This window comes from Mixophyes fleayi, chromosome 12, assembly GCF_038048845.1.
Source record: "Mixophyes fleayi isolate aMixFle1 chromosome 12, aMixFle1.hap1, whole genome shotgun sequence".
Taxonomy (NCBI): domain Eukaryota; kingdom Metazoa; phylum Chordata; class Amphibia; order Anura; family Limnodynastidae; genus Mixophyes; species Mixophyes fleayi.
The window spans coordinates 61,960,367-61,987,995 of record NC_134413.1 but is presented as its reverse complement, the minus strand read 5'-3'; the positions used below and the strand labels follow the sequence as shown (position 1 = coordinate 61,987,995).

At 41.0% G+C, this 27,629-nt stretch overlaps 1 protein-coding gene across 1 annotated transcript in view; it reads left to right on the top strand.

The window, feature by feature from the left end:
* Positions 1 to 27,629, top strand: part of LOC142108932 (vomeronasal type-2 receptor 26-like) — a 94,141-nt gene that overhangs the window by 5,720 nt on the left and 60,792 nt on the right. Inside the window, exon 2 of the mRNA XM_075192909.1 lies at positions 13,197 to 13,291. Coding sequence (XP_075049010.1) covers positions 13,197 to 13,291 — 95 coding nt within the window. The remainder of the gene's footprint in view (positions 1 to 13,196; positions 13,292 to 27,629) is intronic.

Genomic DNA, 27,629 nt, shown 5'->3' with positions numbered 1-27,629 from the left:
ACCAGGCTCCTCTTAGGCTGCGCAGGCCATGTGATTTTAGGATATGGTTTAGTCTGGACTCCCTTTCAGAGCAGGAGATTATTGAAATGTTTAGGCTCAGCAGAGCAAACCTCCTGTAGCTGTATGAGCATTTGCAAACTGATTTAGAGTCATTAACATATCGCTCCCCTTCTTTAACTGAGGTGCATAACTTAATGTGTGCTTTACATTTCTTTGCCACTGGCTCATACCAGTCAATGTGCTCCCAGGTTGGAGGCCTCACACAGGCAACTTTCTCAAGGTAAGAGTCTGTAGTGTTAAGTGCTCCTAATAAGCTGGTGCTTAACTATATCTGCTTCCCCCAACAGGATTCTGAATTGCTTAAGTTGAAGGGAGCTTTCTATAGGATCTCAGGATTACCTAATGTCTAGGGGACTATAGATTGTACACACATTGGGCTGAGACCACCTTGTGAAAGGGCTGAAGTATATACCAACAGGCATCGTTCATACTCTATGACTGTGTCTGTGGTCTTTGATGTAAACATGAAAATCATGAGTTTTGTTGCAGGCTTCCCTGGTTCTTGCCATGATACCTATATCTTGCCCCAGTCAGCCCTCTATCACAAATTTTAGTTTAAGGAAATGCCCGAGGGATGGCTACTGGGTATGCTTTATATTTTTGTGTTTGGTGTTTTTATGTGGTTTTTTAATCAACCAAAAGTATTTATGTTTCATTCTAGATGACTCAGGATATCGGTGTCAGTCCTGAATATTGATGCCTCTGTTGAAAACACAAACCTCCACCCAACACAGATATAATGAGGCACACACAGCCACTATAGGGGTGATAAAACGTGCGTTTAGCCTTTTGAAGACCAGATTCAGGTGCCTTGATACATTTGGCGGTGTGCTTCTCTATGCCCCAGTTAAGGTGGATGATATTGTGCTGTCGTGCTGTCTGTTGCATAATTTGGCCCTAAATCAAAGTATACACCTAACACCAGCAGTAGACAGTGACGATGCAGGAGAGCTCATTCCATCAGCCAATGTGGATAATACAGAGGGGGGAAAGGCAGGTCAGAGAAAGGATCATCCAGACTTATTTTTCAGGTGAGTATGTTTCTTAAGTAAGTGAAATTGTTTAGTAATTACCAGTAACCTTGTTTTTTATTTTAATCCATTTTTGTAGAATCAATTTCATAATCAACATCATAAGACTATGTTGGAAAAACATATAACCTAATTTAAAGGGTATGTGTATGTGTTTTGAAATAACCATGTAAGCATAATTGTAAGATAAAAAGATTATCACAAGTTTGCCCAGATTGCTCATCTAAACATCTTAAGGTCAATCAACTTTGCTAATACCAGTTTGCATAAAGTAAATATTTATTTTTTACAACACAATGTGCACATGGACACTTATATGATTTGCAGTAACAAAAAAGGCACTTTGCCATAAATGTATAGCAAACAACTTTAAAGTGGGTTCTATTGGTTGCAGGCTCGGGTGCCTTTGCCCAGCCTGTGGATGCCCATCTTCCACACCCAGGGCCGGTGCTCAGCGCGCTAGGCAAAATTTCGTTTTTGTCTTGACAGCTATACTGTCCAAAATGCGCTTATACACTGGGACTACACTGTGTATAAGTGCACAGTTTTCTGCAAAACTAAATCACACATTGCGCCCAGACTTCGTCTTCACAAATGAAGTCCCTGCCTCTTCCTCAAACTCCTGCTCCACCTTACATCCTTGCTCCTCTCTCTTATCCACAGCTCTCCTTCCTCTCACCATCCAGAATGACAAACAAAACACAGGGATTAAACAGAAATACAGGAACTAATAAAATAAATCACTCACCAGAAAAAAACAAAAAACCTAATTTTAGCCAAGAATTTGAGTAAGTTTTCTTTCTGGACAAAAACATGTTGCAATACAAGGAGTGTAAATTAGTTTATTATTTTGCACATAAGTTAAATACTGGCTGTTTTTTCATGTAGCACATAAATACTTGATAGCTTATTTGTACACTGAAATTTAACGTTGATATTTGTGTGCTGCATGAAAAAACACACAGTATTTAACTTATGTGCAAAATAATAAATTAATTTACACCCCTTATATTGCAACATGTTTTTGTCCAGAAATCTTAGGTAAGAAAACTTACTCAAATTCTGGGCTAAATTGCTTAATGAATCAGGCCCAATGAGACAAACTAGGGCAGATAAACCAAATAAGAATAAAAACCCCACAAATATCAATTTCAATGCTATTTTACCAACAATCACCACTCTGCTGCTCTTTTCACTACTCTCTCTATACTACTTAAACTCCTATTAACTTAAATGAGGAAGTATCCTGCTTTTTATAATGTTAGTGAGATCAAAATCATGTGATATTTGCATGCAAAACTTCCAACAATCAGAAATGAGTATTGGTTTGAAAAGAGCGATTTTAGAACTAAACACAGGTGATTGGAGAGTTTGTAAAATCGCTTCAACTCGCTCGAGATTGACAGCAATTTTTGATTTGAGACTACAAATCGCTAATTAATACATATAGTGACTTGGTGGCTCAACCGCAGCTGATCTCTAGCGATTTGCGCTGATGTAAAATTGCTGCAAAAAAGGAAGCTTGATACATTTACCCCATAGAGTGAATTGTCTGTGCACAGGATGTAAATAACATTAATATTTTTTTTAATCTAAATGGCAGTCAATGGCATGGTAGAAAGAGTCTACCATATATAACCAAATCAAGGAAATAAAACAAAACAAACACAAAAACAAAGAAAATCGAAAGCACAAAAAAGGCCAAGAATACAAAAAGTCAGAGCAGCTGCTTCCAAACAGATTTTCAGAATAATAGACTTGTGGTAGGTGTAAACAATTAATCTTTGATATGGTCTTATAGCAAAATGTCCTGAGTACCTTCTAACATGGGTCGGACCCCTTCAACAGTCTAAAATCCTTAGAAAGGTAGCCCAAATCTTTGTAGCAATGAGGGTATTCTAAATTCTGATACTTGAATTAGTGCGAGATCTCTATAACACACATGTGATGGCATCCAGATATAAGTAAAACAAGTCTTTAGGTAAATACCTTCAGGGTTTGGAATTCCCTAATTGAGAGCCTCGAGGGATAACTGTCGACATCCCTTTCCACTAACGCTTGCACAGTTAGGGAATTCCAAACCCTGAAGCTATTTACTAAAAGACTATTGTTTTACTTATATCTAAATGCTATAACATGCGAGTTATAGAGATCTCACAGTTTTACCAAAATGTCCCATTTTGGTAAAACTGGTAGGGCATCAGAATAAGGACCCTCTGCCCTACCTCAAATACTCTGGCACGTGCGCCCTGATCATACCAAGTCTCCTGTTTCACCTGCGCTTCTGCTAGGTTAGCCTGCACGAACCCCAAAAGTTTCTCTAACCGATCTCTGAGCTTCAACACATACTCCACCACAGAGACATCCTGGGTGGGTAGTTCCCGTTCCCAAGACTCCCAAAACAGGTCAAGAGATCCACAGACTCTAAGGCAATATAGTAGTTGAAGGGGAAGAAACTGATAGACTCCTACGGCACCTCCCGATAAGCAAACAGGAGGTGCAACAAGTAGCGTTCCCAGTACTCCCCCTTCGAAGTTACAAATGTCTGTAGCATGTGCTTCATAGTGCCATTGAACTGCTCACACAGTCAGTTAGTCTGGGGGTGGTTGGGGGCAGTATGAAGTTTCCACAATCCAAACTTTGCACGGAGACACTGGACCAGTTCACTCATGAACTGTGTTCCTTGATCGGTTAAGATCTCACTAGGGAACCCTACTCTGCTAAATACTCCTAGCAGCGCGTCCGCTACTTTTCTGCAGCTATGGAGGACAGAGCTACAGCCTCTGGGTACTGGGTAGCATAGTGCACCATGGTGAGGATTTACTTCTTCCCTGATCTACAGGGCACAGGCAAGGGTCATATTATGTCCACAGCCACTCGCTGATAAGTTTCTCCAAATATTGGCCCGGACGTCATTCAACATTCCCGGACAGAAAAAGTTCTGTTCCAGGCGCATCATTGTTCGGTCTCTTCCCTGGTGTCCCGCCATAGGAATTTTGTGGGCAACTGACATCATTTGTGCGCGAATGCTCAGTGGTACCACAAGTTGAACTTGTTCTTGGACTGGTCTATCCCCATATACCTTCCTTGATACAAGATACAACAACCCTTTACGCCAGGTCACCCTCCCCACCCCCATCACTGGAAAGCTTCCACCAGTCGGGCGCCTCATGAATTTCATTGAGAGATCAGAGAGCTGAGTTGCCCTGAACTCTTCCCTGCAGCCCTCGCTATCATTTAAGTCAGGACACTCTGCAGTGGGGTCTATGTTGGGGTTGCTATGGTCAATCAAAGTGGGGTCAGTCAAAGGGATGTCACTGTGGTCAGCTATACTCGCTGCCGGAGCTGACATACTGCTAGGGTCAGGAGCATTACCAGACACCCCCACAAGATTAGGTTGGCAGGAGACAACTTCCTCTGCGTTGCTAGGGGACGTAGTCTTTCCAGAGGCAAAGAGCTGGGTGTTTCTTAAAGAAATAGCAGATGGAGTCTTTTCCTCTGGGCTGGCTGAAGCTGTGGTTGGTGGCGATGGCTGTTGTCTAGCAGCTGTGGTCTTTTCCTCTGGGCTGGGTTGTGCAGGTGTAGATGCTGAAGACAATAGTCAGGCAATGTGGCTCCAGGTAATGGAGTTGAGTAATGTGGTCACAATTCCACCCCAACATTGTTGCCCAAGATAACATCAGTTGGGAGGCCATCCATAATGCAATATTTCACAACTCCTGCTCACCTCCCCAGTCCAGATGCACCCTTGTGACAGACATTTCCTTCTCCAGTCCATCTGCCACAGTAAATTTGGGAGGGCAACCCTGCAATACTGCAGCAGGATTAGTAAGATGGGGACTCACTACAGTTATGGAGACCCATGAATCTCTCAGTCCTGCAGGGGTCCCACTTTTACAGACTGCAGGTTTCTCCACATGTTTTTGGTCACAGAAATGACTTTTACCTCCAAGTCACCTTCAACCCACCACACTCCATTGGGCTAGCAGGGGTGGAAACAGTCTCTAAAGGCTTACCTTCACCAGTTAAGCGCCCAAGGACTCCACAGAAGGCCTCCACTGCACGACCTTGTAGTGTGGGCACAAAATGCTTAACCCATTCCTCTCTGGGTAGGCATGTAAACTGCAGGGCTTTTCAAATACCTGCAGGTGCTCATCAATATTCCCAACACAGTCCTCAAAATTAGGGATAAGTAGGGATGACAGACCTGATCCCATAGAGTTGCATAGCTGGTGCCTTTCCTCTTGGTGCCATGCCTTGATGACCTGTGCCTGCTCCGCTGCAGTTGCATTGTCCCTTAAGGCCACCAGCTGGATCTTTAGCCCGGCGGCACTGCGCTAATCATAGGACAGACAGGCTGGTTGTGCGGATACAGTCTGTTGAGTAGGAGTCTCTGTTGTCTGGCGGTCTGGTTCACCTAGCTCCGGGTCATCAACTGGGCCATTGCCTTGGCCACTGCCGTCATCAGTTTTCTCCACCTGGGTACCATGTCGTCAGTGCCATTTCCTCAGCGCCTCTCTCATCTCCACCCTGTTTAGCAAATGGTTGATATCAATGTCCTACCCACTGCACAGAATCTCAAGGTCAGCCCGGGACATGTCGGTGTATTCAGACATCCTGTGTGTTCTCCTGGCTGCAGCTATTCCTCTCCTGTATAACTCGGATCTCCAGACTGATGCCCGTGCCGTAGTACGAGGAGCTTTCGATGCTGCCACCACTGGACTCCTTAGCAGCATTCACAATCGCGGTCCTTCTTGGTAACAGTCGCTGCTAGTGCACTTGGGTTGGTACCCCTGACCTCTTCCTATAAATCTGGGTTGCTGTGAATGGATCCCCCCTGGCCTATCATGCTGGCCAGAGCTGTTGGGGAGCGGGCAGAGTGGAGGTACTGAAAAGCTGGGTCCACACCTCAGAACAACTAGGTTGCTAGGCAACCGGACGTCACTTCCGGGTCCCAGCAGCCGTGCGTCCCGTTGCTTACCAGTATCCGGCGGTGGTGTTCAGCGTCACCACCGCCGTAGGTAGTCCTGCCCCCCTTCTCCTATATATTTCAGACTCTGGCACCTAATGAGTGCCAGAGTATTAGGTCTCCTGAGCTCCAGCGTTACTAGATTATTCCCAGTGCTTCCCTGTGTATTGACCCAGCTACGTTCCTGACTACCCCTGTTCTGGATTCCTGTGTATTTACCCAGCTACGTTCCTGACTACCCCTGTTCTGGATTCCTGTGTATTGACCCGGCTATGTTCCTGACTACCTCTGTTTCTGGATTCCACGTGTATCGACCCGTCTACGTTTGACTATTCTCCATCCTCCGTGTTCCTGGTATCTGACCGGCTTGTTTGACCACCTGACTCCTCTTCCATCTTCACGCTTCACTGGGTGCTCCCTCTGAGGACCGCGACCTGCGTGTCTCTCGCAGCGAAGTCCAAACTCCCTTGCGGGGGTCCCTGGCGAAGACCTGGGACACGTTAGACTCCGCGCCTCATTGGTGAGTACTGCTGAACCCAGTAAGCTACGCCCTCCTAGTTCTGTGACAGCCCTCTGAACTTAGCTGGCTCCAACATGTCTGAGTTACTTTTAGTATTCAGGATGCAATATATTTGGATTTAAATGCAATGCCAAGTTAACACAATTTACATTAATTTGCTATATCCTAAAACTTGCTGGTCAGACAGGATCTGAGAGGCAGGAAGACAAGGCACACAAGACAGAAAGGCAACGCCCACCCCCCCCCCCCCCCCCCTGCTGTGTATACCAGCTAAACAGACGTGTTGGCCATTGAGAGGAAAAGGGCTAATTAACAAGAGGGACTTTCTTTATAAAAGTTATGCAAATCCAAACATGACATTCTGTTTCAGAAGTTACAAATCAATACCTCAGAAATGAATTAATTTCCTATACAGAAATATAACACAATATAATAAAATAAGTACATTTCTAAAACACAGTATCAAGAATCAGTACATTTGAGACAATATAAATTGGCACACTGTGCTAATAATTTAAATACATTATTGCAATAAGTTTTTTATAACTGATCCAGCCACATGATCATATTTACCTCTTTTTATTTTTAAAATCCTGTACTTTTAAATGGTTTATAAGTAATGTTTTCACTTAGAAGCAGGGGTATATGTATCAGATCAATTGCTGTATTTATTTGCAATATTTGCTGAGCCAACATTATACTGAAAGAACAAATGTCCATAAAAACGGTTCAAAGTTTACCAAATACATATGAGGATCTTATGTGTGTTGATTTCATCATATCTAGGTTGGTTTATAAGTAGAAAGAACACTGATATGTAAATGTTTATACATATAACACACTTGCAAACACTAATTAAATGCTTTCAAGAAGTTTTTTACAGCAAAAATTTTTTGGGGAAAAAAAATAAAATAAAAATGCTGTAGATTCATAAGTACTTAGGGGTAAATTTATCAAGCTGCAGGTTTAAAAAAGTGGAGATGTTGCCAATAGCAACCATACAGATTCTAGCTGTCATTTTGTAGAATGTACTAAATAAATAATAACTAGAATCTGATTTGTTGCTATAGGCAACATCTTCACTTTTTCAAATCCGCAGCTTGATAAATTTACCCCTTAGTGTTTTTGTTGCTGTTGATGCAAATTCCTTTATTGCTTGTTTCCCATTACCTAAACAAAATCATCAATAAATGTTAGCTCTTATCAAAGATAAAAATGTATACATTATTATGTGTAACTATGTAATATTATGTTTGTATTATTGGCGTATCTGGTGAACCTATAAATTGATTAAGCAACTTCCATATCTGTTATGTTTGGTATCAGTAGCTGATAGGGTTTGTTGGTCTTCTATCGACATTTGGAGGCTCCTGGGGTAGCTATTGGTAAGTTGGCTCTCAATTTAAAAACACATGAAGGTATGAACCAATATGTAGAGACGCTCATTTTTTAGAGTTAGGACCACCCTCTTAGCAGAAGCACCTTGACGGGACAGGTAGCATAACATACATTTGCTTAACTGAGAATTCTGCATTATTATGCACAAGTAGCAGCTCTTTTACTGATTCACAACAGGAGGAGTTTTCTCTGTTTTCTGTTTTTTTTTCTTTCTGGATAACCCCACTCTTTCAAGCATCTGCTGTGAATCTATGAATTGATTGAGCAACTTCTGTTTCTGCAATGTTTCTGGTGTCGGCTTATGTCTATTAGTAATCATGAAAAGTTTAATCTCATAGTACGTATGGTGATAGTGATCTCCTAAAAGTAAAGTTCTATGGTGGTTCTATGGTAGTTGAATAATGTATATAGAGACTAGGGATGTTCACTGACCCCAGTGTTTTGGTTTAGTTTTGGTTTTGGATCTGTATTAATTTTGTGTGTTTTAATTTTGGCAAAACCGCTCTCACGTGTTTTGGTTTTGGATCTGTATTTTTTTTGCAAAAATTAAAAAAAAAATGCTAAAATCACATAATTTAGCTCCTTTTTTGTTACCACATTTCCAGTTATTTCCAGACAATTTTGACCACCTCACAGGTCACAATATTATTTTCACCCAGTTTAGGCCAAACACTGCAGCGAGTTGAATGGTTACTAAGCAACAGAGCAACAGCACAAACATACGGCAGTTTATTGCACATATATGAAACATTTCCACACAGCAGTGACATAAACCCTTATGTTGGATTGACATAACATGATTGATGGACAGTAGAGTAGACAAGGTTATAAAGTTGACAATATAATGAAATCGAAAGTAGTATTAGGGCAACAATTGAAATGTAGACAGTATTTATTAGGTTGACAATTGAAATGTAGACAGTATTATCCCTAACTCAAACCCTGTCCCTATATCTAGACCTGTGCCTAACATTGTCCCGTCCCTATCCCTAGACCTGTCCCTTACCCTGTCGCTATCCCTATCCCTGTCCCTATCCTATCCCTAGCCCTATCCCTAGACATATCCCTATCCCAGTCCCTATACCTGTTTTTAACCATAGCCCTAGCCCTATAATAATACTGTCAACATTGAAAAGTCTACCTAATCTTACTGTCCACCATGTGAATTGGTGACCTAATAACACCTGAACAGTTGACACCTGAACTGTCGACTGTTACACATGCTGATAGACCAAGGACAAAATGTAAAACAGAGCAAGATGGAATTGTCTTTGGGCCCACCCACTCATATGCTAAAAAGGACATGTACAGTTTAATAAACCAAACACTTCAGCGACAAGGACTGAAGTGCTTGGTTTGTTTGGCCCCCACAAACCAAGCTACCAATGGGCTTAAGGCAGCTAAGCTAACATTACTGTTAATGAACTCTACAGTGGAAAGATATTAATGTCATCATCCTCACCCCATCCTCCCCCTCATCAGTGTGTACATCATACTCACACAATATTAATTCATCACCGCTGGAATCCATCATTACATTAGTCTTTGTACTTTGATGTAATTGCCAGTAAAGGCCTACCCTGTGGAATTTGTAGTTCATATTGATTAACATCATCTTTTACACGTTTCTAAAAAGTAGCCTCCTACACCAATCGCTGACAAGGTTTCCGGCTGTGCTGAAAACTCTTTCATAGTACACACTGGAGGGTGGCAGCTTAGGTATTGCAAAGCAAGTTTGTACATGGGTTTTTAAATTGCCTATTTTTCCTCCCAGTATGTAAAGGGACTGTCTGACGTGTCTGTTTGTATGCTGTCATTAAAATTAATCCTTCACCATTGTTTGGATGTTAATAGTACGAGGTGTCTCGATTTTTGGGCAATTCTTTTAGACCAGACCTGATGTCAAAATGTTGTGCTGACTCATCTGCATCACCACTGGGTCTCTTGGAAAAGCTAAGTTTTTTTCAAGCAGCAGTTGCCTGAGAAACTGCCAGGAAGAGACGTCATTATGTCATGTACCACTTGAGCTGTCAACTTGCTCACCAAGAGCTCATTGCATCTCTTGAGATCTGGGTCAGTTGGAAAGAAAGAGAAGACATAGCTCGTAAACCTAGGATCAAGCATAGTCGCCAAAATGTAGTAATCTGATTTCAAGATTTTAATAACTCTTGGATCCTGGCAAAGCAAATAAAGTACTTGATGTAAAAGTCCATGATACTTAGCGGAATTGCTTTGTTTCATCTCCTCCTTCAATTTCTCGAGCTGCTTTTCCAAAGTCTAATTAGGAAAATCACTTGACTCAAGCTGTTACCACCTGTGGATTCAGTTGGTGGCAGGGCAAATTAAATTCTTCTTGCAGCTCTTGCAATCTACTACATGCTGTTGCTGAATGCCGAAAATGTCCCAACATTTTTCGGGCCACAGACATCATCTCCTGCATGTCCCTGTCATTTTTAAAAAAGTTCTGTACAACCAAGTAGATTGTGTGAGCATAACAGGGAATGTGATGGAATTCAACCAACTGTAATGCTCTCATAATATTGGTGGTGTTCTCAGAAATCACATGTCCTGAGGAGAGTTCAAGCAGGATAAGTCATTTTGCAATGAGATCCCTTAGTTTTTCTAACAGGTTGTCAGCTGTATGCCTTAGTGAAGCCAGTGATACACAGAGTAACCTGCCTCTGAAAGATCCGGCATTTTTTGTTAGATGCTGCTGCTGTTCCTGCTACTGAAGGTGATTCACCAACCCAGTAGGCTGTCACTGTCATATAATGATTAGTTTGCCCAGTTCCGTTTGTCAACATATCTGTGTACATTGGTTAGAATGGCATTTTGCAGCCCAATAATTAGGTTTTTTCTAACCTCGTGGTACAGGTGTGGAATTGATTGTCTAGTAAAATGGTTTCCTAGATGGAATTTGGCAATGGGGACACAGGACCTCAATTAAGTGTCTAAAACTTGCTGCAATAATTGTGGATATTGGATGCAGATCTAATACTAGCATAATCGCCATGGTGTCTGTGATCCGCTTTTCAACTGGGATGACAACAACAATGCTACCCCTCCTGTGTCTGTGTGTACAATGGCACTAAGCAATACCACTGGAGACTGGAGAGTGACAAGAATGATGCTAAACCTCCTGTGTCTGTGTGAGCAATGGCACTGTAGACTGGAAAATGACAATAATGATGCTACCCCTCCTGTGCCTGTGTGAGATTTGGCACTGGAGATTGGAGAATGACAAGAACGATGCTACCCCTCCTGTTTCTGTGTGAGCAATGGCGCTGGAGAATACTTATGGAATCCAAAGCCAGCGAGATCCTACAGTGTGACAATGATGTTTGACCTCGATGTCTTTTCTGAGGAAGTGGGAGAGCACAGAGCTGATTCAGCTCGGTTCTCGGATTTGCTATGTTCAGGGAGGCTCGGTTTTTAGAAAAACAAGCCTGTGCATCTCTATTAGAAACCCAAACAAGTTGCAATGAACAAAATAGTAGAATGCAAGTAACATAGCAGAAACATAAAAACATGTTTCTGAATCTTTAGAAAATATTTGTCAATCAATTCATTGGTAAGCTCAAGCCAATCATCTATTAAAGGAAACACTCTGAAACTTTCCCTAACATGGCTCCCATGTCTGCTGATGAGGTCTCTTGGTCCACCTTGAGTGTCTTCAGCTGTAGGAAGATGTTACAATGTTAGTGTTCCCCAGAGATGTCCCTGAGAGAATGCTAGAATGCACAGTGAGCTACATGAACTTCCTGTTGTACAGTGGCTGTTAAGGAGCAATCTGCATTTATTATGTAATCTCAAATACGTTTCGTCCATAAGGATGTGTGTCAGACCACTCTGCTGATATTTAAGGCTTCTCAGGTTAATTAACTTTATTGATTATTTCAAATAAAAATGTTTATTTATAAAATAAACTTAAACATATTTGTATAAAACTATTTCTGCATTATATTATTGATAGAGTAATCGTTCTTTGTGAATTTTTATTATAAAGAGTGAAGTCCACTTATATTTATAGCATAGTTAATTGTATTTCCTTATAAGTTTCTATGTAGTAGAGTTTAATTGATTATCTATAGGGTATAGTTTCCTTTGTGGTCAAACGTGTAAAAAATTAGGAAATGGCCAATTTAATATTTTTAATTTATATATATGTATACAGTAAAAAATTGTTAAAAATATTCATTGGTCACGTTTGGTAAAACAATATTTATGTGTGCTAATGTTCACAATACTAAATGATAAATATCACATGTAAAGCAAACAGATTTTGTAATTCCAAGCTATTTATGTGCTTTGAGTATAAAATTGCTTAAAGGAATTCTGGGCTGTGAGTGTCCTAATACTGACAAATATCATTAGGAAAAATCAACTGACAGTTTAATGTAAAAATGTAATATAAAAATATAATAAACCTGGCCAGGAAGTTTTAGTTTTTCATCTTCCATTTAAAAAGGGCCATAGATCAAAGTCAACATTGAGGCTCATTGGTAAAGCATGTTCAGTTCATTAATCAATGTAACCTCTAATCTAGAAATAGAGGCAATATAGTCCCCTCCTTTGCAAGATAAAATGTAGTTTATTATTATTATCATCATCATTTATTTGTATAGCACCACCATATTAGCAGCAAAAAAAACCTGTTTACTAAAATAATCCATTCTGTTTAAGGGATCTGTTGCCTTCTTCATACTGGATTGTTATAGATTTATCTAATTATTCATCAGTATGTCAGACAATTAATACAACATTTTGATTTCAACACCTGTGATTAATTGGAGATCTCCAAAACATCTGACCTACTACCAGTATTGCTTTTATCATTCATTCATGCATTTGACCATTTGTTCAGATGTTTTTTTTCTATAATTCCCACCACTTGCTTGTTTAGAGCATCAAATGAAGTAAAATATACATGGCATCTTTTGTCAAGCTAGGCATATCTGTACTGAATTTTAGAGAGAAAAAACAACATTTTGAGATATTTCTAGTGGAATTCCTGAAACATATCCAAAAGATATTCAATGCTAATAACAAGTTGCTGTTATTCATTTATATTTTCATTTATTTCTTCAGATTCATAAGGCTTTGAAGTATGTTCAATTCCTAAATAATGTCGGAAATGAGATTCATTTTGATGAAAAAGGAGACATGAACTCAACGTTTCAAATTTTAAACTGGATTGTATATCCTGACCATACATTAGATGGAGTGAAAATTGGAAGATTTGATCAAAAACATTCTACACCGAACCTAATAATTGATGAAAACCTTATAAGATGGAACATTGCTTTCAACAAGGTGGGATTTCAGACACTAAATGAAAAACAAACTTTGTGAATGATTTGCCATTCCTTGTTCATGTATTCATGATCCCACTATCTTTATGTCCTCTGCTTGCATCTTCAAAATGTTTGCCAAGTGACATCTGTAGCAATCATTGAAAGAGAAACCTAATATGTCACAATGCCATACATGTAATGCTCCACGGTGCTTTAAGCAAACAAATTGCATTACGTCAAGTACATTTCCCAAACCGTTAAGTCTCAGTTACCTTGAGACTACAATTGATTGACCTGTCTCCCTTAAAATCTATAACCAGCACAAAATGTTTACAGCCTGGATGGGCTTCCGCTAAAATAGGAGTGTTCAGCTTGTTCAGGTCAATTCCGTTCACAGTTATGAATGCTGACTGCTCTCAGTGTGCAATTTGTGTTGTATAGTTCTTTAATCTATTTACAAAGTATTACAGATATCCCATTGGACTTCAACAAAATAGAATAAATAAAATTACAAAAAATGGATTAATGAGGGTATTTCAGAGAATCTTTTAGGTCAAAACATTGTTTGGAATCCCTTGTAGTTACATGTCTTGGTTTCACAGGTACAAACGGACCAAGTACCATGAGCACAGAAGAAATTCAGGGAATCTTAAGTTATACTATCAAACTGTAACACACACTGGCTGAATCTTTGTACACTCTCTGTTTGCATTTCTTGACATCATATATACTTACTTATCTGTTTATTACCATACATTAAGTAGGTTGCCTTTCCAACCACAACCCTATAAAAGTAAATCAGGTATTCTCAGCGATATTAGCAACTCTTTGGATCTTGATTATGCTATCATTTAAAGTTATCCCTTATCCCTTGGTTTTACTAGAACTTCTGGGGCCCGGAATGTCGAGTCACAGTCTCTGTCTATTAACTGGAGTGGATGAATGTTAACAATATTTGTCACGCGCCGGACACTCCGTCTGACTTAACAAGGTCCAGTGTGCACTCCTGGCCTCCACTGTTGGGTCTCCCTGCTGTAGCTCCGATACTCTGCCGTCCGATGTCGCCTGTCATCTTGGATATCGGGTCTGCTCAAATCCGTTCTGTATTAGTTTCCTTATTCAGCCATTGACTAATTGCTTGGCACTTCATCCTCCAGACTGTTCTAGCAGTATGGTGCCAGATCTTCATGTCCTGTAGCGTGCTAACATGCTGGATTATTTGGCTCCTCCGTATTCCATCTACCCTGTATCTGTGCCTATCTCAGAGGTCCTGGTCTCCAGCACCATATGCTTCTCAGCTAATGCTTGTAGTTGAGATCTCCACTCCCACCCCCACCTCCCTCTATTTATGTTCCTTTAAAGTCCTCATTATACATCTTTTCTCTTCTCTCCACCTTCGTGTTGCTGTTATTTATCACCCCAGAGGTCCAGTTTCCCAATTCTTTGACAACTTTGCTGCTTGCCTCACTTATTTCCTATGCTTTTACCTTGTTCTCACACTTCTGTTTCATCTGTAGTTTCTTTATCTTGCCAATCCTGTTCTCCAAAAAGCTAGCTTTCTTTCAGCCTGACCTTTCCTTAAGGCAACACCTGAATACTCTTGACCCCATGCATTTCTCATTTTCGCTAAAATAGCTAATTTTTCTTATGACTACAGTGTCCTGCCCTGATCAAGTTGATCCTTTCTACAACAAAACTCTCTCTTCAGCCTTAGACAATGTAGTTTCAGCCATCACATACAGTCTCCAATGACCCAAACCTCAACAGTAGCACACCAATTAGACCCGCTATTTGCAAAAGTGTACCACTCTGTTGAGCACCACTGGAGGAAGTCTTGCAACCAAACTTCACTTAATATCTACCCAGATTTCTAAATCCCATCACTTCTTTGCCTTCTTCACCTTGCTTCTCTACCCACCTGCACCTCCTCCCCCTTACTCACTCTCTGCCCAACTCTAGTTCACCTTTTTAACTTATCTCTCCACACAGGCACTTTTCCATCTTCCTTTAAAATTGTGTTAATTACCCCTATCCCCCCAAAAAATTCTCAACCCAGCATTTATCTGCAACTATCACCCTATTTCTCTCCTCCCTTTTGCTTCCAAACTACTTGAGTTGATTTGTGTACAAATGCCTCATTTTTTTCTCTCACTCCATTCGACTCTTCGCAATCAGGTTTCCTCCCAAATATTGCACTGAAACTACACTCACAAAAGTTTCAATGATCTAAATTCATTACCAAATGCACATTCATTGGTTATATTCACGTTTGAATTGAACAAGAAGCGTATCTGAAGAAAAGTTTGTTGATTAATATGTGTTTAGGTCGTCTCTGCTCTAAAAGACAAGACACTGCAGGATACTTAAAAGATCTATGTGGCATATAAAGTCACAAAAGAAAGCACAGAAAAAAAAATATTCAATTGATGTCATCTGTTTTCATTAATGTAAAACATTAAAAAAGAAAAAATATTTTTTTTTTACATTTTTATTTTTCCATAAATTACATTAGGATGTTCTTCATGTCTACTTTACATAAAATACATTTTAACAGTTGCTCCTGATTGCAAACACATGTTATAGCATGCATACGTAGCCGTTTTCACTAGTAATCGGCACTAACACTAGACTCATAGCTAGTGTAAGTGACATGCCTAAAAATCACGTACATTTGAGATGCCCAAAGCTTGAATCTGATGCTGCTGTGTGAGCTTGGCAAAGCCTTATTGTACATCGACTATGTAAATCCGTTTCTTCCCCATCCCATTCCACCCCTGAAATCAGAATCTGTCATAATCTGTCCTTTGCGCTCAAAGAAGAATTGAAAGCTGCTACGCTGTGTGGTGTAAGGTCCAGTATTGGGCATGTGCAGAGTAATTGTGTGCATATACGCTCCTGAATCAAGTCCTAAGTGTCTCTACCACTGCTACATCCTCCCCTCCAATTCCTTTATCTATCAGGCTTCCTTAGGGCTCTGTTATTGTCCCTTTATTTTAATCCTTGTACACCTGTTCTCTTGGGGAACTAATTTACTCATTTGGGCTCCAGAGCCACCTTCCTCGCTGATGATACCCAAATCTACCTCACCTTTGCTGACCTCTATCTGTAGTTGCATATCCAACTGTTTCTCTGCTATTGCAACATGGATGTCCCAATAGACCCTAAAGTTCAACACCTCTCCTCAAATCTCATTATCAAAAACACCAAAATTTCCTCAGTCTTCCAAATATGCTGCCTTAATGTAACACTACATACTTTGCTCTATTGGTACCATTCAGTCTCTCTCCCACTGCTGTCACTTCCACCTTAAGAAAATTGCCAGAATACACCATTTTCTTACCCAAGATGCTACCAAAACTCTTATGCACTCTCTCATCATTTCCCACCTTGACTATTGCAACCTCTTCCTATCTGGCATTCCCCTCACCAATCTATCCCAGCTTCAATCCATCCTAAATTCTGAAGCAATACTGATCTTCCTGTCTCACTTCTCCTCATTTGCCAACTACCTTTTAAATCTTTTTTAAATACTTTCTACTACTTTCCAAAACTACTACACTGGCTTGTTGTGTCTTTGAGAATCCATTTCAAATGACTCACTCTTACCTACAAAGCTCTTGACAACTCCAACCTTTCATGCATCTCAAATATTATCTCATAATACTCTCCTACTTGCCATCTTAGATCTATCTCTGATCTGTATTTCACCTTGTCTATACTAATCACCTCTCTTCGATCTACAGGGCTTCTCACATGTCGTTACCCACTTATGAATCCCCTACTACATCCAATCAAACTCTATCACAGCCTTCAAATCTTTCAGCGCTTTCTGAAAACCCTATTTTTATTAGAGAACTCCAATATCCTCCACAGTCATGGCCAAATGTTTTGAGACTGACACAAATATTATTTTTCACAAGGTCTGCTGCCTCAGTTTTTATGATGGCAATTTTCACATACTCCAGAATGTCATAAAGAGTGATCAGATGAATTGCAATTGATTTTAAAGTCCCTCTTTGCCATGACAATGAACTTTATCCCAAAAACAACATTTCCACTGCATTTCAGCCCTGCCACAAAAGGACCAGCTGACATCAGGTCAGTGATTCTCTCTTTAACACAGGTGAGAGTGTTGACAAGAACAAGGCTGGAGATCACTCTGTCATGCTGACTGAGTTAGAATAACATAGTAGAAGCTTTAAAAGGAGGGTGGTGCTTGAAATCATTGTTCTTCCTCTGTTAACCATGGTTATCTGCATGGAAACACGTGCAGTCATCATTGCTTTGCACAAAAAGGGCTTCACAGGCAAGGATACTGTTGTTAGTAAGATTGCACCTAAATCAACCATTTTTTGGATCATCAAGAACTTCAAGGAGAGAGGTTCAATAGTTGTGAAGAAGGCTTCAGGACGCCCAAGAACATTCAGCAAGTGCCAGGACCGTCTCCTAATAGTGGATTCAGCTGCAGAATCGGGCCACCACCAGTGCAGAGCTTGCTCAGGAATAGCAGCAGCAGGTGTGAGTGCCTCTGCACGCACAGTGAGGTGAAGGTTTGTGGAGAATGGCCTGGTGTCAGGAAGGCAAGCAAAGAAGCCACATCTCTCCAGGAAAAACATCAGGGACAGACTGATATTCTGCAAAATGTACAGGGATTGGACTGCTGAGGACTGAGGTAAAGTCATTTTGTCTGATGAATCCCCTTTCAGATTGTTTAGGGCAGCTGGAAAAACACTTCTCCGGAGAAGGAAAGGTGAACTCTACCATCAGTCCTGTGTCAAGCCAGCAGTAAAGCATCCTGAGACCATTCATGTGTGGGGTTGCTTCTCAGCCAAGGGAGTAGGCTTACTTATAATTTTGCCTTAGAACACAGCCATGAATAAAGAATGGTACCCAAACACCCTCCAAGAGCAACTCCTCCCGACCATCCAAGAACAGTTTGGTGATGAACAATGCATTTTCCAGCATGATGAAGCCCTTTGCCATAAGGCAAAAGTGATAACTAAGTGGCTCAGGGATCAAAACATGGAAATTTTAGGTCCATGGCCAAGAAACTCCCCAGACCTTAATCCCATTGAGAACTTGTGGTCACTCCTCAAGAGGCGGGTGGCAAAACAAAAATCCACAACATCTGACAAACTTCAAGCATTGATTAGGCAAGAATGTCCAGAAGTTGATTGACAGCATGCCAGGGCAAATTGCAGAGACTTTCAAAAAGAAGGGTCAACACTGCAAGTATTGACTGCATAAATTTAATGTAATTGTCAATAAAAGCCTTTGACACTTATGAAATGCTTGTATATTTACTTCACTATACCATAGCAAATATCTGACAAAAAGAATCCTTAATCCAGCTGAATCCTTCACTCAGATATAATACTTCCACATGAAGTTATTTTTCATTTGTAAATTGAAAATGATTGGCACAGCAATCCACAACATAATCCTATTTGTGGCTGATAAAGCAGTTTTTGACCTGGTAGGCAAAGTTATCATCCTGACACTTTAAGTAATCTTGTATTCACGCTTGCTTCACTCTATGTTCCCAATGTGGGACATTGGGACAGAGTGTGGGATCAAGGTCCTTTTTCAAAGACTAGTACCAATAAATAGGCCAGGTTACCCACAATGGTGACTTCAATATGGTGATTGATTCCCAGATAGCTTATCTTATCTGACTCCAAAACTCTAAATTCTTCAGTAATCCACATTACATTTTTCAACACCTGGCATTCTCAGTTGTAATAAACTAAATAATTGATTCACTTCTCAACAGTATTTGTTGATCTGCATTTTACACAGAAATTTGTGGGGTTAGATGTCTTTCCTGTCTCCTGGACAGACCAACCTGCAGTTTGGAATATTTTGACTATCTGCCCTTCCATGTCCATACAACAGCACCAGCATTGCTCTGTTATTATAACCTTAGATAATTAGATGAAGCAAAGATCGCGGATATCTAAGTTGACAAGCTGCATGACAGGAGGATGCTGGGTCCCGGTGCAGCGCGGATTTGTAAGTTTTTGTTTTGTTCGGTTTTTTTTCTGGCTGGCCCGCGGCAACCCTTTGGCAGAGGGCAGAGGAGGGGGGCAGAGTGGCAGAGGGCAGAGGAGGGGGACAGCGTGACAGAGGGCAGAGGAGGGGGACAGTGTGGCAGAGGGCAGAGGAGGGGGACAGCGTGGCAGAGGGCAGAGGAGGGGGACAGCTTGGCAGAGGGCAGAGGAGGGGGACAGCGTGGTAGAGAAGGGGGACAGCGTGACAGCGTGGCAGAGGAGGGGGACAGCGTGGCAGAGGAGGGGGACAGAGTGACAGAGGGCAAAGGAGGGGGACAGAGTGACAGAGGGCAGAGGAGGGGGACAGCGTGTCAGAGGGCAGAGGAGGGTGACAGCGTGGCAGAGGCGGGGGACAGCATGACAGAGGGCAGAGGAGGGGGACAGCGTGGCAGAGGGCAGAGGAGGGGGACAGCGTGGCAGAGGAGGGGGACAGAGTGACAGAGGGCAGAGGAGGGGGACAGCGTGGCAGAGGGCAGAGGAGGGGGACAGTGTGACAGAGGGCAGAGGAGGGGGACAGCGTGAGAGGGGGCAGAGTGTGTGGAAGCAGAGGGGGCAGAGTGTCTGGATGCAGAGGGGGCAGTGTGTCTGGATGCAGAGGGGGCAGAGTGTCTGGATGCAGAGGGGCAGAGTGTCTGGATGCAGAGGTGGCAGAGTGTCTGGATGCAGAGGGGGCAGTGTGTCTGGATGCAGAGGGGGCAGTGTGTCTGGATGCAGAGGGGGCAGAGTGTCTGGATGCAGAGGGGGCAGAGTATCTGGATGCAGAGGGGGCAGAGTATCTGGATGCAGAGGGGGCAGAGTGTCTGGATGCAGAGGGGGCAGAGTGTGTGGATGCAGAGGGGGCAGAGTGTCTGTATGCAGAGGGGCATTTTTGCATACAACTAAATAAGTATTTCTGTCCTGACCTAAATACCTATTACATTTTTTTGACCCAACTACTACTAAAACAGGACTGCTCGGTAATTATTTTGGAGGGGTGCCTTGAAAAAATTATGGAGACTCTAAGGGTGCCGTGAACTGCAAAAGTTTGGAAACCACTGGGTTATGCAATATAATGCTGAGAGAAAATTAAGGCAATGCTTACGCTGTTAATGTTTAATGATGGTTTGCCACCATTAATGTGGCTCGCTATTTGGCCATTGATTTTTTTCAACACGCTTAAGAATGATTTTTTGCATCTCCAAGAGACTAGGCTTGAGTACCTTGCGGACCTACACAAGTGAAAATGGGGGTGGAGACAAGGTCCCTCCTTTTTCTCTCTTGCAGCTGAGCCTTACCATGGAGAGGCAGTCCTTTTTAATGGTATGCTAACCATTCAGCAGATTCTAGAAATAAACATTGGCAAGTGTATGGTTATAGACAGGTCCTGAGACTGATATATATGGTCCACAAACCAAAAGGTGGCAGCAATGCTATTTTGTGGGGGTGAATTTAATACCATTATCTGGATAAGGAAAGGTTTGTAGACAGCACAGGTTTTTTAGTTAGTGTGGTAAGTCAGGCTGGGCTGGTAGACGTGCATATATGTCACCCTACAAACCTCACGGGTTCCCCTTTTTAGAGGTAGAAGTAGGTCAAGTATAGATAGGTTTCTTAATAAAGGGAGCTCTAACACATCAACTCCAAAATTGGTAGTGGTAGATTTCTTGCATCACTTTGTCTTTGCATATCTTTGAATGGATTAGATACCTTCAGATCGGCAGGGACCTGTGGCATCTGAAATTTCTCCTTCTGGGGGAGGAGGAGGTTAGACAGTGGCATTGAAATTTGAATCTGTGAATATTTTGTGGGTTCTGGCTCAAAGATAAGTAAGGAAAAGAGTGACGATCTCTGATTAGGGGAGGAAGTGAGGCAAGTTGTCCTTCCAGATATGCTCCCTCAGGCCACACAAGAGATTAAAATCTTAGGCATTTCATTTGGTTCAGGTGATTATGTACAGCGAAATTGGGAACTGAAAGTGACAGATGTCACCTCTAAGGTGAAGAATTGGAAGAAGTGAAAACTGTCCTGATTTGATCAGGACTTACTTGTTACCAGTTTTTTTGAACGTCAGTAACATTTGTCAGCTGCCAGAATCTGCTATGGATTACAATTTTGGTACAACTATATAAATTGGATGAACATTATTAATGTATCATATGTGTTTAGATAGAATATATCAGAAGTCCGTATCTCTTTTATTTTGTGTATAGGGTTAAAAACTTTCTTTGTGTCTTGGTCTGAATAGAGGTCTCATGCTCTACAGGATGTTCAAATTGATACCAGATGCTTTAAGTGGACATAAACCTTAGGAATACATATAGGTTTTCTTTTTGATGAAATGTCTGTCAAAAGTATTTATGTTTGATTTCTTGACATCTGTTGTGTATTATTTCAAAGTATGTGATATGGATAATGACTTTTGTTAGAGGAGTGGGTTTCCATGCTTAAAAACTGTGTCTTTGTGGAATGCAATCAGTCTAGTTCTATCCAGAAGCCAGACTCCATGCACTGCATCATTTGGAAATTAAGAAACTTTGCTTTTTCAACACTCGCTGCTTCAGAGTGCTTCAACAGAATCATTAAGGGTCAAGGTCAGTTCCTTGTTCTTTCAATTGTTATGGGGGAACAAGTTGAACGTCATCAAGAGGAGTGTGACATATAAATCGAAGAGTGAAGGTGGTCAGAAAATGGTACAACCAGTGCTGTTCTATTGTACTGACTTCTTGAAGCTTCATCTTAGGAGCATCTTTATGGAATCTTCCCCTCGGTGGGTAGAGTGGCTTTTGGGTCTGGGTACTACAGCCCTTTCTCAATGCATCGTTGGATTGGGGTCTTGTAAAAAGTTTTGAGTTAAGCATGGAATTATGCCAGTTTATGTGATTCAGGGTTTGGCAGTCACCAGAAAATGCAAGTTCGGGGTGGCTGAGGCATAAAACTCCTCTAGGAGCATGTTGGAGAAGAGGATATTACGTACCCACTATGAAGTACCCCTGTTACTAAAGGATTGCCTAGGTGATATATGCTCGAAGGGGCTGTCTTTGGTGAGTTTCAAGAGGATTCCTTCAAAATTTTTACAGATATCCCTTGGCTGGTATTTTATGAGAGGCTTTATGTTACAGGGAACCTGAAACATACGGGTGTCCAGGACTGTGTTTGCCCATGGGAGGAATGTCAGGGTGAGGTGGAGACACCTCTTGCTTCAGTGTATATTTTATATGGACGTTTAAAAGGGAGTGCCCTACATCTTAGACCTTCTGTGCCTTTTGGAACTTAGTTACTTGTGTGGGTGTATGGAGCGCTCAAAAGTTGTGGGGATTTTTATTTAAGCATCTGTTTTTAGTTTTTAGTACAGTTGTTAGGTGTTACATGTGGAACACACTGTACTTAGTATCCATTAGAGGCAAAATCCTTCCCTGTAGTGAGGTGGTGGAATGTATTCTGAACAAGGTTTGGAAAATAAGGGAAATGCAGAGGGGATGGATACTGTGAGCTGGGGAAGACTGGCAGGGGTGAAACCTCCCTAGGTGGAAGCTAAAATCTGGCTGTATATCGATTCTTGGCTATCTCTCCAGTACTTTAACAATTAGGTTTGGTGATAACCCTGAATTTTTTTGTAATGTTTGCATACATTTAATGTGTGTGGGTGGTAATATAGTTTGGTGGTGGTGTTGTTACAATGCAGAGTAAAGTGTAAGGGGTTGCTTATTTCTTTTTTGTTTATAGATATTTTATTTAGGAAGTGATGTTGTAGCTTTTATGGAGAGATTGTAATAGAATTGGGTGTTATGATCAAGGGAAGTTTCGTTTCTATTAGAGTAGCATATCAGATAAAAACTGGTGGACATAAATGGTGGGTGGTATTTGAGTGGTATTTGAGAAAAAAAGCTAGCGTGCATATTGGCTGGAATGGGAGAGAAGTGCTAGTGGGCATATAGGATGGCAGTTCAGAAAAAGGCTGGTGGGTATATGAGGTGAAATATTAGAGAAGTATGGTTGCTATTTGGGGTAGCATGTGAGAGAAAAGCTGCTGGGTAGATGTGGTGGCATGGGAAAGAGTGTATAAGTATGTGGAGAGGATGTTGTGTAATGTGGTCTGCATTATCCACTGGGGACACAAAATTATGTATGATCTGATGAAGGGTAGATTGGGTCTTGTCCTTAATAGGGGTGCAGAGAGTGGTGAAGAATATGGTTATGGGTTTAGTACAGGCTCTGCATAATATGAATTTTCTGTTTTGTGACTGTCCATAGGTGTAGCGATATCTTTCCCTGGTATACAATTTAGGCAACCCGTTGCAAATGTTCCTATCTTAAGGTTTTAATCAGTTTTAAACAGAGCAAATTGTTTTTGATTAACTCTTTACCACACACGTTATGCATGCTCAAGTGAGTGCTGGATCATGACAGGCAGTGTTACTGTATGAGGTAATATATGATGTGTTCTGATGGCTCTCTGCATTGTGCTCGAATCACTACATGGCTATCTGAATTGTGCTGGTGTCACTACAAGGCTTTGTGCAATGTGCAGGTGCCATCAGAATACTCTCTGTATTGTGCAAGGGTCACGAGAAGGCTCTTGGTATTGTGCAAGGGTCACTACTAAGCTCTATTGCAGGGAACATTATAAGATTATCAGTTTTGTGCAAGTGTCACTACAAAACTCTCTGTATTGTGCTGGAGTCACTGAAACATCTTTATTGTGCAATGGTCACTACAAGGCTTTGTACATTGTGCAGTGGTCACTGACTGGCTCTCTGTATTGGGCAGTGGAAGGTTTTCTGTATTGTGAAGGGATCAGTAGCAGGCAATCTGTATATTGCATGGATTCACTTCAAGTCTCTCAATTTTTTGCATGGGTCACTACAATGACCTCTGTATTGCGCAGAGGTCACTAGAAGATTATTTATATTCTGAAGTGGTAAACTGAATGTTTGATATTTGCAGGAGTTAAATAAATATTCTCTGTGTTGTGCGTTGGTCACTACAAGGCTCTCTAGATTGTGAAGGGGCCACTGAAAGGCTCTTTGTTGTGCAGGGATCACTGACAGACTCTGTATTGTGCACGGGTCACTGAAAGCCTGTCTGTAATATGCAGGGGTCACTAGAAGGCACTCTGTATTGTGCATGGGTAACTACAACGCTCTCTGTATTGTGCAGGGGTCACTGGAAAGCTTTGTATTGCACAGACGTAAGTTTAAGACTCTGTGTATTGTGCAATGTTCACTATAATGTTCTTTGTACTGTGCAGTGGTCACTAACATGCTCTATGCATTGTGCAGTGGTCACTGAAAGACTCTCTGTATTGTGCAAAAGTCACTAGAATGCTCTCTGCACTGTGTACAGATCACTGTAAAGCTCTTTATACAGCGAACAGGTGACTGTAAAGCTTTCTGTATTATGCTTGGATCACAGAAAGGCTCTTTTTATTATGCAGTGGTCCTAGAAAGTCTCTCTTTATTGTACAGGGCTCATGGAAAAGCTCTCTGTATTGTGAAGGGTTCATAGAAAAGCTCTCTGTATTGTGCATTGATTACACAAAAGCTCTCTGCATTGTGCAGGATTCATAGAAACACTCTCTGCATTGTACAAGGCTCATAGAAACACTCTGCATTGTGCAGGGCTAGTAGAATAGCTCTCTGTATTGTGAAGGGCTCATAGAAAAATTGTCTGTAATGTGCAAGGATCACTACAAGGCTCTATGTATGGTGCAGAGGTAAAAAGAAGACCCTCTGCAATATGTAGGGGTCACTGGCCGGACGGGGTTGACATTTGAAAGAAAAGCTGATGGGTAGGGGGTGGCATGTGAGACAAAAGCTGGTGGGTAGTTGATGGCATATGAAAAGAAGCTGGTCAGCATAGGGCATGTGTGAGAAAAGCTGATGGGCAGTGGGTGACATCTGAGGGCAGCTGATAGGCAGGAGTTGGCATGTGTGAAAAATTGATTGTCAATGGGTTTCATGTGAAAGATCCTCATGGGCATTGAGAAGGGCTTGTAAGAAGCTAGGGGGTAGGATGACATGTGATAAAAAAGCCGGTGCAAAGGGGATATGAGAGAGGCTTGTGGGCACTGGGTGGCTAGTGAGAGAAATGTTGGTGGACAGGTGATGGCATGTGATGGATGTATAGCTGATGGATAGCTTGATGATTGTCAAATTCTATGTTTCTAGATTTGAAATGTTAAATATTTTCACTTTACAAAAAGCTATACAATTTCATAGGCAAAAAACTTTACGATTAAGGTTTCTTATGCTTATACACAAATTAAAATGTAAGAAAACTATTCAAAATCTTACTCTCAAATTCCAAAAGGAATTCAATTGTGACGATTAAGACAGAAGCCTTGCTGGACATGATCCTTGCGCAGTACACATATGGTATGCCAACGTATCTTATCATTAGCTGCAAATTCAGCGCTATCACAAAATGGTGGAGCTGCTACTAACAGATGTATGTGTTCATTGTAATACACACATGCAATGCTCTTACATTTTTAGTTTACCTTTACCATAGTTAGTTCAGTGTCTAAGGAAGAGACAGTAGAGCATAGTCATAAAAAAATGTAGAACTACAAAATTACAATCTATTTAAATATATTTAATTGGTGTAGAAGCCTCTGCTAAGTTTTATTTAAAGGGGCAGCACAGTGGCCCAGTGGTTAGCACTTCTGCCTCACAGCGCTGGGGTCATGAGTTCAATTCCCAACATTAAAGTTCTGTTGGGCAACTGTTTGAACGCCTAGTGTTTTATTTAGAATTTTTTCCATAACCATAGACCTACCTACGCGGGGCAGCACAATTGATTAGTGGTTAGCACTTCTGCCTTATAGCACTGGGGTCATGAGTTCAATTTCCAATCATGGCCTTATATGTGTGGAGTTTGTATGTTCTCACTGTGCTTGCGTGGGTATCCTCCCACACTCTAGAAACATACTAGTAGGTTAATTGGCTGCTATCAGAATTGACCCTAGTCTCTCTCTATCTGTGTGTGTGTGTGTGTGTGTGTGTGTGTGTGTATGATAGGGAATTTAGACTGTAAGCTCCAATGGGGCAGGGACTAATGTGAATGAGTTCTCTGTACAGCATTGCAGAATTAGTGGTGATATATAAATAACTGAGGATGACGATAATGATTTTCAATGAGCAATGTTTACCATTACATTCTCTTACAAAGCTGCCTTTTAATAAAATTCAAGGATATATGAAGCCAACAAGACTTTAGTGGTAGTTTAAACCGAACGTACAGAGATCGCTAGAACAAAGCATCATGCGCAATATCTATAATATAAATGTCTAGTGGCGTGTGTTAGTCTGTGTGTGTGGAAAAAATAAAAGCAAGCTGCAGCGCCACGTGCTGGGCGGAGTTATACACTGACCTACTAAATTCTTAGTGTGTGTGTAAAAAAAAATTCAGAAAGGGCTGAAATTTGGTATACTAAGATGTTTTTAATTTGTTAATTTAATTTGTTAATTGTTAAACGTGTTTATAAAGATATAAAAAATATATATATATTTCTTGAAGGAGAAGTGACAGTTGGGAGTGGTTGGTGGTTGCCGGGGATGACAGTGGGGAGTGGTTGGTGGTTGAGGCCTGGGCTATGGCCCAAATGCATGACAAGAACCTTTTTAACACCTTAAGTAGCTTGATTTGACTAGAATGCATGAGTATCATGCACGGGTTAACTTGTATATATATAAAATTAAAATATGTTTCCATAAAAAATAAAATATAGTTTATTTTAATATAAAAGGAAAGCATATCAGATTTATTTATTAGGAAAAGTAAAAACTTAATGCAATGGATGGCATCAGTAATACAAAATATGTTAACATTAAGTAAAATGGGTGCTCAAATTAAGAAATCAGCATATACAGATAGACACAGATGTTAAAAAATTTTATAGAAAATTAAGGAACTAAAATTAGTCCAGCTCTGGTAAAAGTGAAAGGTCCTCCACAGGATAAGGTCTTATTGCAGAAGTAACCAGCTGGTTTACTAAATCCTCAGCAGTCACAGGAAAGTACTGATGCTCAAACTTGAGTTATACGGTAGTTTTCTGCCTTAATCATGTAATTTCATTGCTTTTTGGAATTTGAGTCGAAAAATGTTAATAGTTTTTTTAAATTTTAAATTGTGTATCAGTATAAGAAACCTTAATTGGACGTGTTAAACAAATGCTTGTCTCTGGAATAATAATAATAATAATAATAATAATAATAATAAGCTTAAGGACAGGTATTTAATTCTTCACCAAGTTATTAGGGGAGCAGAGTGACAAAGGGTTGGGCCAGAGGGAACCTGCCCACTTCTGACATCATTCAAATTACTGCC